The following is a 13,198-nucleotide window of genomic DNA, read 5'->3' on the forward strand; positions in this document are numbered from 1 at the left end:
CGGATCCGCGCCAGCTCCATGGCGCAGAGGTGGCCAAACACCTTGTTGTACCACTCAGGAGACCGGCCCCTGGAGAAGGGAACAGGCAGGAGGGGGGTGAGCGGGCAGAAGAGACCCTGGCAGGTGCCAAGGAGCAGCATGCAGCTTCTTGCTGCGGGACAGGCACTCAGCATGGCTCCAGCTGCCACGGACTGAGACACTGAATGAGCACTACATGACAGAAAAGGGAACGTGCCTCCCCCACTCCGCACCGCAGACAACTGGCAAAATGGGGGAATAGCTGTGACCCAACCGGGTGACAGCTCATCCCATCTTTACACCACTACACCCCAGAACAGCTCACCAGAGAGGAGAGTGTGAATGCCACGCTTTGTACTCACGGGGGACCCCGTGTTTTCTGCAGAAGCTTTAAGGGACCTGCTGCCACACTCGGACCCACCAGGGGAACTGCCAGCACTGCAAGACCGAGCTGGTGCCTCCTTTCCTGGTAACTATCTGGCAGCTAAAACCTGGCCGCAGACCAGCGCCCCTTTCCCTCGGGGCAGGCAGGCACCATACTGCGTGAGCTGCAGCCCTGCCGGTGCTGCCAGCCCAGGCACGCAGAGGGATGAGCAGTTCCTGCGCTCCACCACCACCTACTGCTCCACCAACCTCCCCGGCAGCTGATGCAGTGGCACCAAGGGCCCACCCCCTTACCTGAGGTCAGCTCTGCAGATGTGGGTCACTTTGGAGCGGCCTGCGGCGCTGGGCTCGATGAGGTACTGGGAGGTCAGCACGACGGCTTTGACACCTCCCTCCGCCGGCAGCTTGTCGTGCTCCACCGAGATGGAGATGAGCAGGCAGGCTCCCCGTGGCAGGTCCGTGTGCCAGCGCCTGCAGGACAGAACGGCCCCACTCAGCTCCGGTCCCTGTGTCCCCACCCACAGGCAGCCCCTGCCCAGACCTCGGGGTCCACATTGGGAACGGGGAGGTGGGGGAGCCTGTACAGCCCAGGGAGGAGCAGCCAGGGCTGAGGCCAGATGGCATCCACCAAACCGAGACCAAACCCTCCCACTGGGGTCCTTCCCTGCCCTCACCGGAGCACCACGCAGTCTCTGCGCGGGTGGGGTGCCATGCTGTCCGTGACGTAGTGGTAGACCTCCATGTTCTTGTCCAGGGCCTCCACCACTTTGCTCTGCAGCAGGTCCTCATCCCAGAGATGACGTTCCCGAAGCACCCGGTGCAGCACTGTGGCAGGAGGGGCCTCGACGTCCGTGGACACCTTCCACAAGCGCAGAGGGTGCCCGTCCCCAACCTGACGGGCCAAGGGAAAGGTCAGGCAGGCTATTCTGCAGGACCCCCACAATGCTAACCCCCCAAACGGCTTCAGTGATGACTCCCAGTGCCATGCAGCAGCACCATCGCATCTGCGTGCTAGGGATGGGATGGGATGGGATGGGATGGGATGGGATGGGATGGGATGGGAGCTGCTCTGGCTGCTGGAGAGGGGCTGGATGCAGGCAACCAACTCCTCTGCTAACACCACCACAGTGGGATCTCTGCCGGAACTGCTGGGCACAGAGCACCCTCCATCCCAGAGCTGTCCATCTCTCAGCCCCACCTCTGGACAGGGAAGGGGTCGCCGATCCCTCCTTGCCAAAGGGAACAAACGCCAAGGGGTGGTTAGCCAGTTGGCAGGTGGCCGCAGGACCTGTGGCACCCCGTGGTCACCCCTACATATTTCGCATGTCTACCCAAGCCTCCCACCACACAGTGGCATTTACCTTTTTGCAGGAGAGCTCCGTGTTCAGGGGCCCTGGCGTGCTCAGCCACCCCTTGAATTTCTCCGACGACTCTTTGAGCAGGTTCTGGACACTCTGCTCGAAGTAGGAGTGTAAATCCTTGCTTTCCCCCTGACACACGAAGTCAGCCAGGGGATGTGGGTAAGCATCTGCTGCCATATATGAACTGCTCAGCTGGAGCAAGATGTCGTGGGATACCTAAAACACAAGAGCATATAGATCTTCAGCAAGCCAGAGGGATCCTACGTGGACTTTGTGAGTGGTCCTGGGCAGCCAGAAAACCACAACTCCCCATCTCACCAAGGAGGGAGGAAGGATGGACACAGCCTCCCTGGACATACATCCTGCAGTTTGTGACCTGCACCACAATAAGATCCAGATGGGCTTTGCTCCTGGGGCTGACCGACTGGTGGCAGCTGCCCCACTGAAGAACGGGTGCCTTTATCTTGCCCCACACTGACTCGGCTGGACCAGCACCCCACCGGGGAGGTCAGATCTCCCACTGGCAGCGCCCAGGGAAGGCAATGCCAGGCTGGACACGCCGCAGTCACCCACCTGGAAAAGCTTCTTGCAGTCGATGATCATGTGGGAGAGCCCCTGTGTTGCAGCCATGTTCTCGTTGAGGTCCTTCTGGTCAGGCTTCCCCATGGTGCCCCTCTTATGTATGGCCCTGCGGGGGAGTAGGCATTGCTGGGACCGGCTGGGCATCCCACCCGCCTCTATGTCCCCATTGCTCTGCTTTGCGTTGCAGAGCGCGGGACCTCCATATTGCAAAGCAGAGCAGAGCGATGCGGGGCTGTGTGAAAGCATGCGCATTCCCACCATGCCTTGTCCCAGATGTCCATCCTCCCAGGATGGACCGGGAAGGGGTGATGGGGAGACAGGGAGTCTGGGGAGGCCAAGGCTAGTCCAACCCTTACCTTGGTGAGGTGCTTTCCTTCTTGCACACGTTGAGGTGGAAGATGGAGGGGGCCAGGCACACAGCCAGGTTCCCGGCGGTCATCTGGTTCTCCTCCGCGGAGGCGATGTCGCTCAGGAAGTAGAGCAGGGTCTGCAGCACCTCCCGGTTCTCGTCCGGCATGAGGATAACGGCTGCCTGCACAGCCTGCAGCCGCTGCTCCCTCGACACGCCCGCAAAGCTGATGGTCAGTAAGTCCATCCCCGCGGGCCACCACCTGCCTCCACTGCCTCTGCCCAAATGAAGAGACACCTCCTCCCTGGGAGACCCTGACTTTCATCCCCCGCCCAGGGGCGACCAGCCCCAGCCCAGCACTTACACTGGTATATCTGCAGGAAGGTGTCCGTCAGCTTGCTGGTGAAGATGGGCTCCGGCAGGTCACGGAAATACTGCTTCAGCAGGTCAGCCACGTCGTACGCTGACTGCCCGTCGTAGTTGACGTTGTCGGGGCTGGTTTCATTCATGTGCCGGAGCGCCTGAATCCGGGACTTCACCCCTGACTTTCGGAAAATGCCAACCTGCCAGGAAAGAGCAGGTTGGTGCTCAAGTGCAGAGCAGGCACCAACCCAGCAGGGGCCTGGGTGGACTCCCATGAGACAGGCGAGGAAGCCCCTGCCCCAAAGACCTCACTCCCCTCCAACCCAGAGAAGAAGTCTGAGTGAGAGATGGCCAAGGAGACACCAGTGGGTGTGGAGTTCCTACAGACAATCCCACCCTCCTGCTTCACCACAGCCGAGCGCTGCAAGAGGTGAACAAAAAAGCACCCCTGCAAGCTAGCTTTTTCCCCAAATCAGAGTGCTGCTGCTCAGCGGCGGGCTCGGAGCTGCCCCGCAGCCACAGGCGGTGGTTGCAGCATCACCTGGTCCAGGCACTGGCTGCGGATGTAGCGCATGGCCTGCTGGATGCTCTGTGGAAGGGGCTGCCCTGTCCGCTGCACGTTGATGATGGGCGGCACCCCGAAGACCACCTTGTCCCTGTAGTCGGGGACTTTACTCCGCTTCATGAACTTGGGCACAGTCCTGTGGAGTGGGACAGACAGACGTCAGCGCAACGAAGAGCTCCCTCAGCACCACCTCGCAGAGGGGAGCAGGACCCCAGGTAACACACACACGCCATATTTTGAATATAAGCAAGGCAGCTTTTGAGCAGGAACTGCAGCACCTTTTATTAAGCCAAAATGCTTTAATACTTGGCTACAAAAGCAAACCACTGTCCTGCTCTCTTACGTTGCTGCAGCATTTTTAATGCCCCACAAACACCTGCAGCCCTCCCGGGTGCAGATGATGCTGGGGGCCCAGGTGTCAGCCCCCACCTCACACTTGCAAGGGTGCCCACAGCCAGGCAGAGCAAAGCCAGCTTCTCTTTCGGCTTTTTCTCCTCCCTCTCCACCATCTTTGCACACCAAAGCAGCCCCAGGCTGCGGGCCCCGGGCTGAGAAGCAGCGCCAGACCCAGCGCAGAGCTGCAGCCTGCACCCACCGCGAGGGCACCGTCCCGGTCCCGCTCCCCACCAGCTCACCACGTCCAGGCTTGCTTGTGGGGCACGGAGTACTTCTCCATGATGGCCGTGAGTCGGAGGAGGGAGCACTTCTGGAGCAGGTTGAGCTGAGCAGAGGACTGGCGGTTGATCTCCAGGGAGGCAGAGTTCAGGCTGGGCCGGTGTGAGTTCTGGAAACTGTGCCAGCGCAGCTTTCTGTGGGGAAACACCGGTGATGGCAGAGCTGGAGACCCCAGGGAAGGGCCTTTCCCTCCCCGCAGCACCCACTGCTCTGGGGGAAGGTGCGGGCACAGCAGCAGTCGGGATACCAATACCCGCCCCGGTCCCACCAGTGCTGCTATCTCCCCCTGGGTGCTCTCAAACTCAGTGCGAGAGGGTGTCGGGGAGAGTATGAGAGACACTTTCCCTTGCCTCAGAGAACTGCTCCCTCCCCCCAGGTTCCCCTGAAACAACCAGCACCCTCTCACTTGCAGCCCCTGCAGAGCCGTGGGGCTACACAGGCTCACTGCGCCTGCCCCAGCACCCAAGGGCTGTGCTGGGCTACAGCCCTGCCAGGAGACCTGGGAGAGCTCAGATGCTCAGGGTGACACATGCCTGCAGGACCACCACACACAGCAATGCCATGGCAATGGGGGCATCTCCAACACTTGTTTTCTCAAGAAGAAAAGACACCCCAATGAGTTAGTGCTGTGTTTAGCCTGCTAAAACCCTTCCCGAGTCTGTGCTGCTCTGGGAAGGCTCCTGCCCGGCTGCTCCGGTGCATCCCCAACTCCAGAAGGGACATTCCCAGCTAACAAAAAAACCCCATCCCTCTTTATTCCTGCCTGCACCCACAACACCCTCCAGTGTCAGCCTAGCAGGGGCTAGAAAAGTCACAGAATCCAGAAACGGCTGGAATTTTCTAAGGGAAAAGCCCAAGAGAGCACTAGCACGCTGCAAGCAAGTGCCTCCTTCATTAGAGGAGACCTGTTATTAGTAAATAAAAACCCATTTAATTACGTGTCTGTGCAGGCAGAGAGGTGGCAGCCCGTACAGCAGCAGGGCTGGCAGTGGTGGCTTGCGGCCGCCAGAGCGCACCAGCGCCCTGCGCTGAGCTCCCCCTGCCCGTCCCGCACCGCCCCGTCCCCATCTCCCCGTTCCTGCCCGCTTCTGCCATGCGGGAAAAAGGTCGATCGCCAAGCCAGGGCTTGCAGGGCACCGGCCAGGACACCCCCAGGCAACGGCTCCGGTGCTGTGCCACAGGCAGCGCATCCCTGCTGCAGAAGCACATGTTGATGGGAGATGGGCTTGCGGTGAACACCAGCAGCTCCAGGACCAAGTCCTTCCTAAGAGTGGTGGAAGGAAGGAGAACACAGCCCCAGCCCCAGCCCGTGCTTACCTGCAGGGCCTGGTGAGCGATGCTCCCACCCCCGAGTCCCGGCGCTCCCGCATCTCAATCTCCTCGGCCTCGTTGAGGGAGTTGCCCGTGCTGTCAAAGTCACTGGCAGAGGTGCCAACATCCGACATGGATCGCTCTTCGAAGTGCAGGTTGGAGGGTTCCCCTCCCGAGTCCGACTCCTCATCCTCATCCTCCTCCTCCTCACCCCCCTCCTCCCCAGCCAGGTCAGGGGAGATGGCTTTATACCAGAGCTCCACCTTCTGCTGCAGCCCCCACATGTGCTGTAGGATGTCGTCGAGGTTCTCATAGGTCACCTCCCCATCTTCCTTGCAGAAATCCTCGCTGCTGCCGAACTCCGGCACATTGTCGTACACGCTGACCCGGCTGCCCAGGGAGCTGCAGGAGCCCCGACGGCGGCGGCAAGCGAAACCCCGCGGGGAGGACGAACCCTCCACGCTGCTGTTGCTGCCGCCCCCGCCGCCTCCCACCAGCCCAACCGGCACATTCCCCGATTTCCAGTGGGTCAGGGAGCTGCCGCCCAAGGGACACAAGCTCTCGATGGAGAGGGATTTGGGAAAGGTGCCCGGCTTGTGGTCCTGGGGGATGTAGACCAAGCAGTCCCCCCGATGACCCTGCCGGTGCTGGCAGTCTCCAGCAGCCCAGTCGCCGCTGGCTGTCACGGCCGTTTTGTAGTCCTCCAGGTAGACTCCACTGCGTTTCGAGTCAGAGCTCACCTTGCTCCTGCCTGAGCCTAGCAAGCGGTTAGTCCTGTATGATACCGAGAAGAAGTGTTTTTTGCCATGAAAAGAGGCAGATACCCCTCTTTTAGGGGAGTTGGCCTTGGTGGCTGCGAGGTCCCCATTAGTCTTCAGGGATCCCCATCCTGGTGCGGCTGTGATGCTGTCATGTGGGACGACCTTCTCGTCTGGGTTGTCTTTCTCTTTGTCCCTCCTTCGGAGGGACTCGATCCTCTTCAAGAAGCTGCGAGACCGTCGCTTCTTTGGTTTCTCCTTGGAGCCCTCGCCGTGGCTCAAGGGCTGCTCTGGCAAGGAGCGCTCACTTAAGCTGCAGCTGGAGGTGGCGATAGCAGCGGTAGTGCAGATGGGGGACGGGGGACCAGGCGGCACAGCTCTGACACCCAGTGTGCCGCCTGTGCTGCCGGTGCTGCCCGTGCTGTGCAGGGACACAGCCTCCGGGTTGGTGCTGAGGTCCGTGAGGACGCTCTCGCGGCTGGACGCCAGTCGCATGGTGGAGCTCAGGACCTCGGAGCCCTGGGAGAGGACGTCGACCGACCCCACCCGCGACCACCTCTTGCTGTCCCGCTGAAAAGCCCACCGGTTGCTGATGGCACACAGGTCTTCCTCCTCAGAGTCTTCATTCTGCAGGTGGTTGACAACAGGGAACAATCAATTAGTCAGAGCCACAGAGGGTCGGCGCGTCCTCCCGCCCTGCTCTCTTCTCCTGGGACAAGCACCCCAGCAAAGGGCACGGCCCACAGCACGGCCCCTTAAGCCTACTCTGGTTCTCTTTGGCAACGCAGGGCTCCAGGATCCAGCAGGCATCATTTTGCCCATGCCCAAGGGCCATACAGCACTGGGAAAGGGAAGATGCTGCTTCTAGGCTTCCTCTGGATGGCTCACAGGCAGTCAGGACATCCCTACGGAGCCTCCCCGCAAACCCATGGCCGCGTACAGCAGCGCACAGCAGCACAGGATGCAGTGCAGCATCCCTTCCCAAGTCAAAATAAGGGCAATCAGAACAAGAAGGGATACGCCCACGTAATGATTTCCATATGCTAAACACAAAGCTGGTGCGCATTATAAATGTATTATTCATTAAGGGAAATAGAAAAGGCTTTGTTATTAATATGCCAATATTAATTGCTGTCGTGACACGTGGGCTGGTTTCACCCATCCCTCCAGGGTCAGGCTTCCTCCTGGAGACACGCTGCCGGGGAGTCTCAGAGCCCGGCTCAGCAGAGACCCCGAGGGTGACGGTGCAGGTTAGAGGACACAGCCCTGCGCAGACCACCACGGCTGTCCCAGCACGGGTGCAGCAACTCCTGCGGTTTGACCGCTGCTGCCACAGCCTCGGGGAGGTGTGTGGGCACAGGGCAAACACAGGCACCTGCTAATTCAGCCAACCACTTCTGGGGCTGTGTCTGTCCTGGGAGACAGCGAAACGAATAAACCGGCAGCGCCGGGTGCTGCTCCGTGCCCGGGGGCAGTCCTGGCGCACACCAGTGTTATTACTCAACACAGGACTGCTGCCCCGCCGGTGCGCGCCCATTCCCCCGTGCCCCTCAGCCCCTCGCCTGCCCTCGAACACCTGGGACGTACCTGTTTACGCTGAAAGTGGACTTCCAGCTTCATGGAGGCACATGTGTTCAGGGTCATCAGCCTCCTGCAAGAAACCAAGAGAGGCTTTACCCCGGTCCTGGCCCCTGCTGGGGCCGCAGTGCTTGCTTTTTCTTGTTCTTTTTTTTATTTTCCCTTTTTTTTTTTTCCCCCTTTTTTTTTTTTTTTTTCCTCCGTTTCTGTCTTAGAGCCCTTGTTGTTCGCTGTCACCTGTCACCCAGCAGCTGCGGCTCCAGGGATCAGAGGGAGACACGGAGCCCGGCACAGCCCCAAGCCCGCTCCCAGGGGAGCACGGTGGCCCAAGCGGCACCGCTGCCGGCCGGATCTCTACGGGCACCCCGTACCCCCGCCACCCGCCCAGGCACCCAGTCACACGCGCCTTGGGCATCGCAGCCAAGGGGTGAAACCGCGCCAGCGCACGGGTGGCACAAGCCCTTGGCCCCCCACCAGCAGGGATTTTGCAAGCGTAGCCATCGGAGCAGCACTCCACTGCCTCTGCGCAGGCACCGGGATGTCTCGGCCATGCCTAAATGCCCGCAGCCACCCCAGCGCCCGGTGTTCGCTCTCCCACAATCAAAGGACCTCAAAGGCCCCCCATCCCCCACCCGCTCACGCCACCACTGGGCTGCCGGGGCTGCAGGGGTGTCAGTCACCTCTCAGGCAGCGCTTGTCGGGTGCCCCGGCTCCCTCCGCCTGCTGGGGGTTTGCCTTGGCCATGAGACGGCCCCGTCGATGGCTGGGGGGGGGCAGCCATGGCCCCCAGCCCTCTGTCTGCAGAGGACCAGCCTGGCCCTGGTGGCTGCCGGGGGTGTTTCTGCTATTTCCAAGGGTGAACCCCCTGTGGGCTTGGGGACACCCATTGCCTCAAACATGGCTGCCAGGCGCCCTCGGGACAGGGCTGCCCCCTCGCCAGGCCCTTCACCTTTCCCTAGCCTACAGCTTCCAGCCCTGACTTTCTTCATTACACAAGTGAACGAATCTCCAGTTAATTCACTTTAATTAACACCTTCATGAACACTACTACGAGCACTTTTGTCCCAGTGCACAAGTACCCATGTCTGCACAGCCAAAAAATAAACCTCAGAGACATATTACCAAAAATTTGACTAATGCCCCTCTTGCAATCCCACTGAACCCCCCTCCCGCCCCCGCTCCCAACAGCGTGGTCCTGCAGCGCATCCTACAGCAGGATTAAATGCAGGATGACCGGCAGAGGGAACAAGATGGGGGCACACACATGCTAGGGGGGAAGAGAACACATCCAAGGGATTCATTTTCTTGGAGGAGCAGCATTTTCCAGTGTCCTTTTAGACCTTTTTGTTAAGCAAATGCTGCATGAGGCCACTTCAGGGACCCGAGGGAGACAGCTCAGGGGGACGGGGACATTGTGGCCTTATGTGTCCCACCCAGCTGCACCGGTCCCGCGAGCAGACAGCGATGACCTGCTCCAGGTTATTAGAGGAAAACAATCTCAGAAGCTCCTGTGGTCAGGTAGGTGACCACAAAAAGACCAGAAAGCTCAGACGGGGTGGGATGGTCAGAGACCTCTCACCATCTCCCACCCTGCTGGGACCACTGGGAGGGAAAACCAGGAGCTCACAGGCACGCAGGAAGCAGTGCAGGGAAGCCCCTCCTGCCCAGCACAAAAGCATCTCTGTTGGGAAAACAAATAAGTAACAGAGCATTTTCCCCATCCCTTGTCCACTTCATTTGGCAGCAGAGTGTGTGGGAGGGACAGCGAGAGGCAATGGTCATGTCTCAGCGTGGAGTCAGCGTGGGGGCACGGGCACGATGATGTGGCCCAAAAACCAAATCAGGGCTGAATCACTGTGTGCCAGTGTGACACACAGCCTGTCTGGACAGACAGATGCTGGGACGCGGCCTGGGGAGGGGGGTCCCTCCTTTTGGGTGTTTGCTGTTGCTCATGCTGGCAGCACGGGGAGAGTTGGTCCCCCCCGGCCAAGACACACGCTGCCTCCCTGCAGCAACACAGCCGGTGGCATCTCCCGCAGCTATTTTCAGCCCTGATGCTGCAAGGAGTAGCGTGTCCTGGTGGAAAATGTACGGCCGGGCTGCGTTGCCAGGCGCCGGGATGACTAACGTCACACGAAGCCAGCGAGCACTTGGGAAGGCAGAAATCCTCGGGCAGAGCAGCCAAACGTGAGGAGGGACCCACCAGCACAGACCTCACCTGTGCAAAGCCAACCGCAGCGCAAACCGACAGCTCCCCAACCGCCGCCGCGAGCGCCCGCAGCTCCTAATGACCCGCACGAAGCGCTAATTAACAGCGTGCGACTTCCATGGAGCACTTCACGCTGCACCAAGGCTCAGTGAATCCCTCGCTGCGTGTTTTCTCTCTTTGGCGGGCGGCACACGCCTGGTGACCGAGTGAAACTCCGTCCGCAGACACCGTTTCATCCACGGGCACTTTGACCTGAGTCGGCTTTATGCCAACAACCAAGCAAGACCCCTTCGCTCTGATACAGACACACAGTTTCCAAACTTCATTTCGTTCTCAGAGATGACACGAGCTTGCGAAATAAAGCAACATAAAACCCACCCCGGGGCAGACACAGCTCCCTCCCCTGGGGACCACAGCCCGCCAGTGCCACCCAGGGCAGCCAGCGGTGGAAGGGGAGAGCACGGGCAGCGGGGACACCAGAACCGGGTCTCTCTTTGCACCTCTGCTCAGTTTGAGAATTCAGCTCTGACCAATCCCTTTCTAATCGAGTTCCACAGGCCGGAGTTACCCAAGCTTGAAATTGAAACACAGCCTGAAAGCCACACAAAGAGAAGAATTATTCCTGGGAAATGTTTCCGTTCTCCAGGAGCTCTGCAAGTTCAAAACAAAAAAACCCACTGCTGTTTGCCTGGCACCACCCAACAGCCAGCAATGCTGTCCGATTCCAAAGGATCCAAACTCCTCCTCACAGAGACAGCAGAGAGTGCTCGAGCAGGCTCTGAGCAGCAGCCGGGGTGCGGGGCAGGCACTCCACAGCACCCACAGCTCAACCCACCGGGGACCGCGGGCAGCCCCGAGCCCTTGCCTGGGGCGCATCCTCACGCTGGCTCCGCCGCCTGCAGTCACGAAGGGATGCGAGGGAACATTACCTGCACAGGGATTTGAGGGAGTCCTGGTCCAGGAAGCTGTGGTCCTTCTTCACAGCACCGATGTCGAGAGGGAACAATGAGTCTGGGGAGGAAAGCGAGAGGAAAATCAGCGGCTGTTTCCCCGCCAGCCGCTTCACCGCGTGTAAGGGATGGTGGTGAGCATGGGAGGAGATGCTGTGAGGAGCAAGAGGAGGAGAGATGCCAAGGATGGGGAGTTGGAGAAGCGGGAGAGCAGTGAAGAGGAAAGGTGTGGGAGGCTCCTGGGTCATGAGTATGAGTCAAAAGAAGCCGGCAAGGCTGGGGCAGCGCATTGCCACCGGGAGCTGCCACCTGTGACAGTCGTGGCTGCAGGAGGAGAACCTACAGAGACGGACAGTCTCGCTGGGTTGCAGCTCTCCACAGACAGGACTCAACCCAGGCTCCCAGCAGCAGTTTCTCCCGAGGGACCACTTTTTGCCCACAGCTCCAGGAGGCAGCCAGCAAAGTGCAAGAGCAAGACGCAGAGAAGGGCTGGCGCAGAGGGGCCGGGGATGCTGTGGTACCGTGGTGGTGAGCACATGCCAAATGCAGAGGTGGGAGGGATGGACCAGGCAGAGGAGAGGGGTGGAAACAAGCCCCACCAGGCCAGGAGCAATAGGGCATCAGTGTCATGCAGCAGATACCCCTCACATCGCCTCCTCCTCAGACAGTTTCCCCCTCGCAGGACAAACAACCCTGTCACCGCACTGGGGACCTTGGCATGCCTGGGACAGATAAAGCTCATGGCAAATGCTCCTGCTGGGCTGGGGTGCTGGGACGGCTGTAGCACTCGGAGGATGAGCTGATTCAGAAATAACCACCAGCCCTTCGCAGCGCTTTCACACGCCCACGCAGGTACCACCGCACAGCTCTCCTCCCAGCTGAGCACATCTGGAGCCACCACCTCCTTGGGGGTGCCGGCTGCACGCACCGCAGGGGGATAGGGAACCCCTCGCCTTCTCCTCTCGGCACCTCATGGTGGTTTTTGGAGTGTGGTCACCTCCCTAACACTGCCCAAGACATCTTGGTGTCCCATAAGGTTCATCTCATGGGTTACTCTCTTCTCCCACCGATCCCCCAGAGTCAAGAAAGCCTCTCAGCTCCCTGGGGAGAGCTAAGAGCTACTAAGAGGTCCCCCAGGAGCAATAAAGCCGTACCGGTATAGTGGTACAGTAGATCTAGCGTCTCATTCAATCTCCCCACACGCCTCAAAGGCCATGGGTCAGGTCTCCACAGGCAGATGTGCTCACCGGCCTCAGGGCAGTAGCTGGAGGACCTGCCAGAGGCAGTACCTGCCCAGGGCCTTTGCGCAATGCTCTTTCCAGGTAAGTTATGTGAGGGTGGCGAGGTGCCCAAGGGCCTCCACCGAGTTTCCTCCTCATCTCCGTGTACTTGGAGACAGCTCTGCTGGGATTAGCTACGTAGGACCTGGACCACTAACCACAAGCGTCTAAGCCCAGCTGTTAATGAAGCTATGGAGTGCAATTACCAAGGGGACACTGAGCCCTGCCAGCTGGGGAGAAAAACAGAATGAAACACTCAGAGGATGTGGAAAGTTTTGCTCAGAAAGGCTGGAAAAAAGGGTCGGTTTATTCATAGACTCCGTCACCCAGCACCCACACCTCACCGCCCCGGGCTGTGAGCGCTATTGGGGGCCAACACCTGGGGCTGGGTCTCCCCTGCAGGAATCCGGACAGCCCTTGCACGTGGCCGTGCGAGGAGCCTGCCCCCTAAAATAGAAACCAGAGGCAAACAGGCAGCCTGTAAAGCCATCACCCGAGGGGCGAGAGCGTGGCTCCCGCACACGTGTTGTGGGGGGCGGTGGAAGTGCCCGGCCAAACAATAGCCATCGCCGCAGCCTGCCGGAGACCCGGCTTCCCGCTATTGTCCCGGCTGGCCGGGGCCGGCTGCAGCCACCGCTCCTCAGCACCAGCCCCCCCCGGCAGGGACCAGTGGTCCCACCATGGGTTTGAAGTAAACACAGCTGAGCCGGAGGCAAGACCCACCGCCAGAGTCACCCTGCAAACCGCCCGTGGGGGCATGGCGGGGGAGATGGGAGAAGGTCCGTCGAGGGGATCTGCCCGTGCCCTGCACCCTG

The 13,198-nt window shown here is 60.1% G+C and overlaps 1 protein-coding gene across 1 annotated transcript in view; it reads right to left on the reverse strand.

The window, feature by feature from the left end:
* Positions 1-2: 2 nt before the first annotated feature.
* The window catches only part of STARD8 (StAR-related lipid transfer (START) domain containing 8), a gene marked incomplete at its 3' end in the record, with an annotated part of 13,799 nt that continues 603 nt past the window's right edge, over positions 3-13,198 (reverse strand). The window contains exons 2-13 of the mRNA XM_009880682.1: positions 11,083-11,164; positions 7,954-8,017; positions 5,615-6,993; positions 4,258-4,431; positions 3,599-3,758; positions 3,061-3,257; positions 2,702-2,920; positions 2,337-2,451; positions 1,764-1,979; positions 1,077-1,294; positions 697-873; positions 3-69 (exon numbers count right to left, since the gene is read on the reverse strand). Of these exons, the coding sequence (XP_009878984.1) occupies positions 3-69; positions 697-873; positions 1,077-1,294; positions 1,764-1,979; positions 2,337-2,451; positions 2,702-2,920; positions 3,061-3,257; positions 3,599-3,758; positions 4,258-4,431; positions 5,615-6,993; positions 7,954-8,010 (2,979 nt within the window). The remainder of the gene's footprint in view (positions 70-696; positions 874-1,076; positions 1,295-1,763; positions 1,980-2,336; positions 2,452-2,701; positions 2,921-3,060; positions 3,258-3,598; positions 3,759-4,257; positions 4,432-5,614; positions 6,994-7,953; positions 8,018-11,082; positions 11,165-13,198) is intronic.

The sequence above is a fragment of the Charadrius vociferus genome, unplaced genomic scaffold (assembly GCF_000708025.1).
Source record: "Charadrius vociferus isolate BGI_N301 unplaced genomic scaffold, ASM70802v2 scaffold473, whole genome shotgun sequence".
Taxonomy (NCBI): domain Eukaryota; kingdom Metazoa; phylum Chordata; class Aves; order Charadriiformes; family Charadriidae; genus Charadrius; species Charadrius vociferus.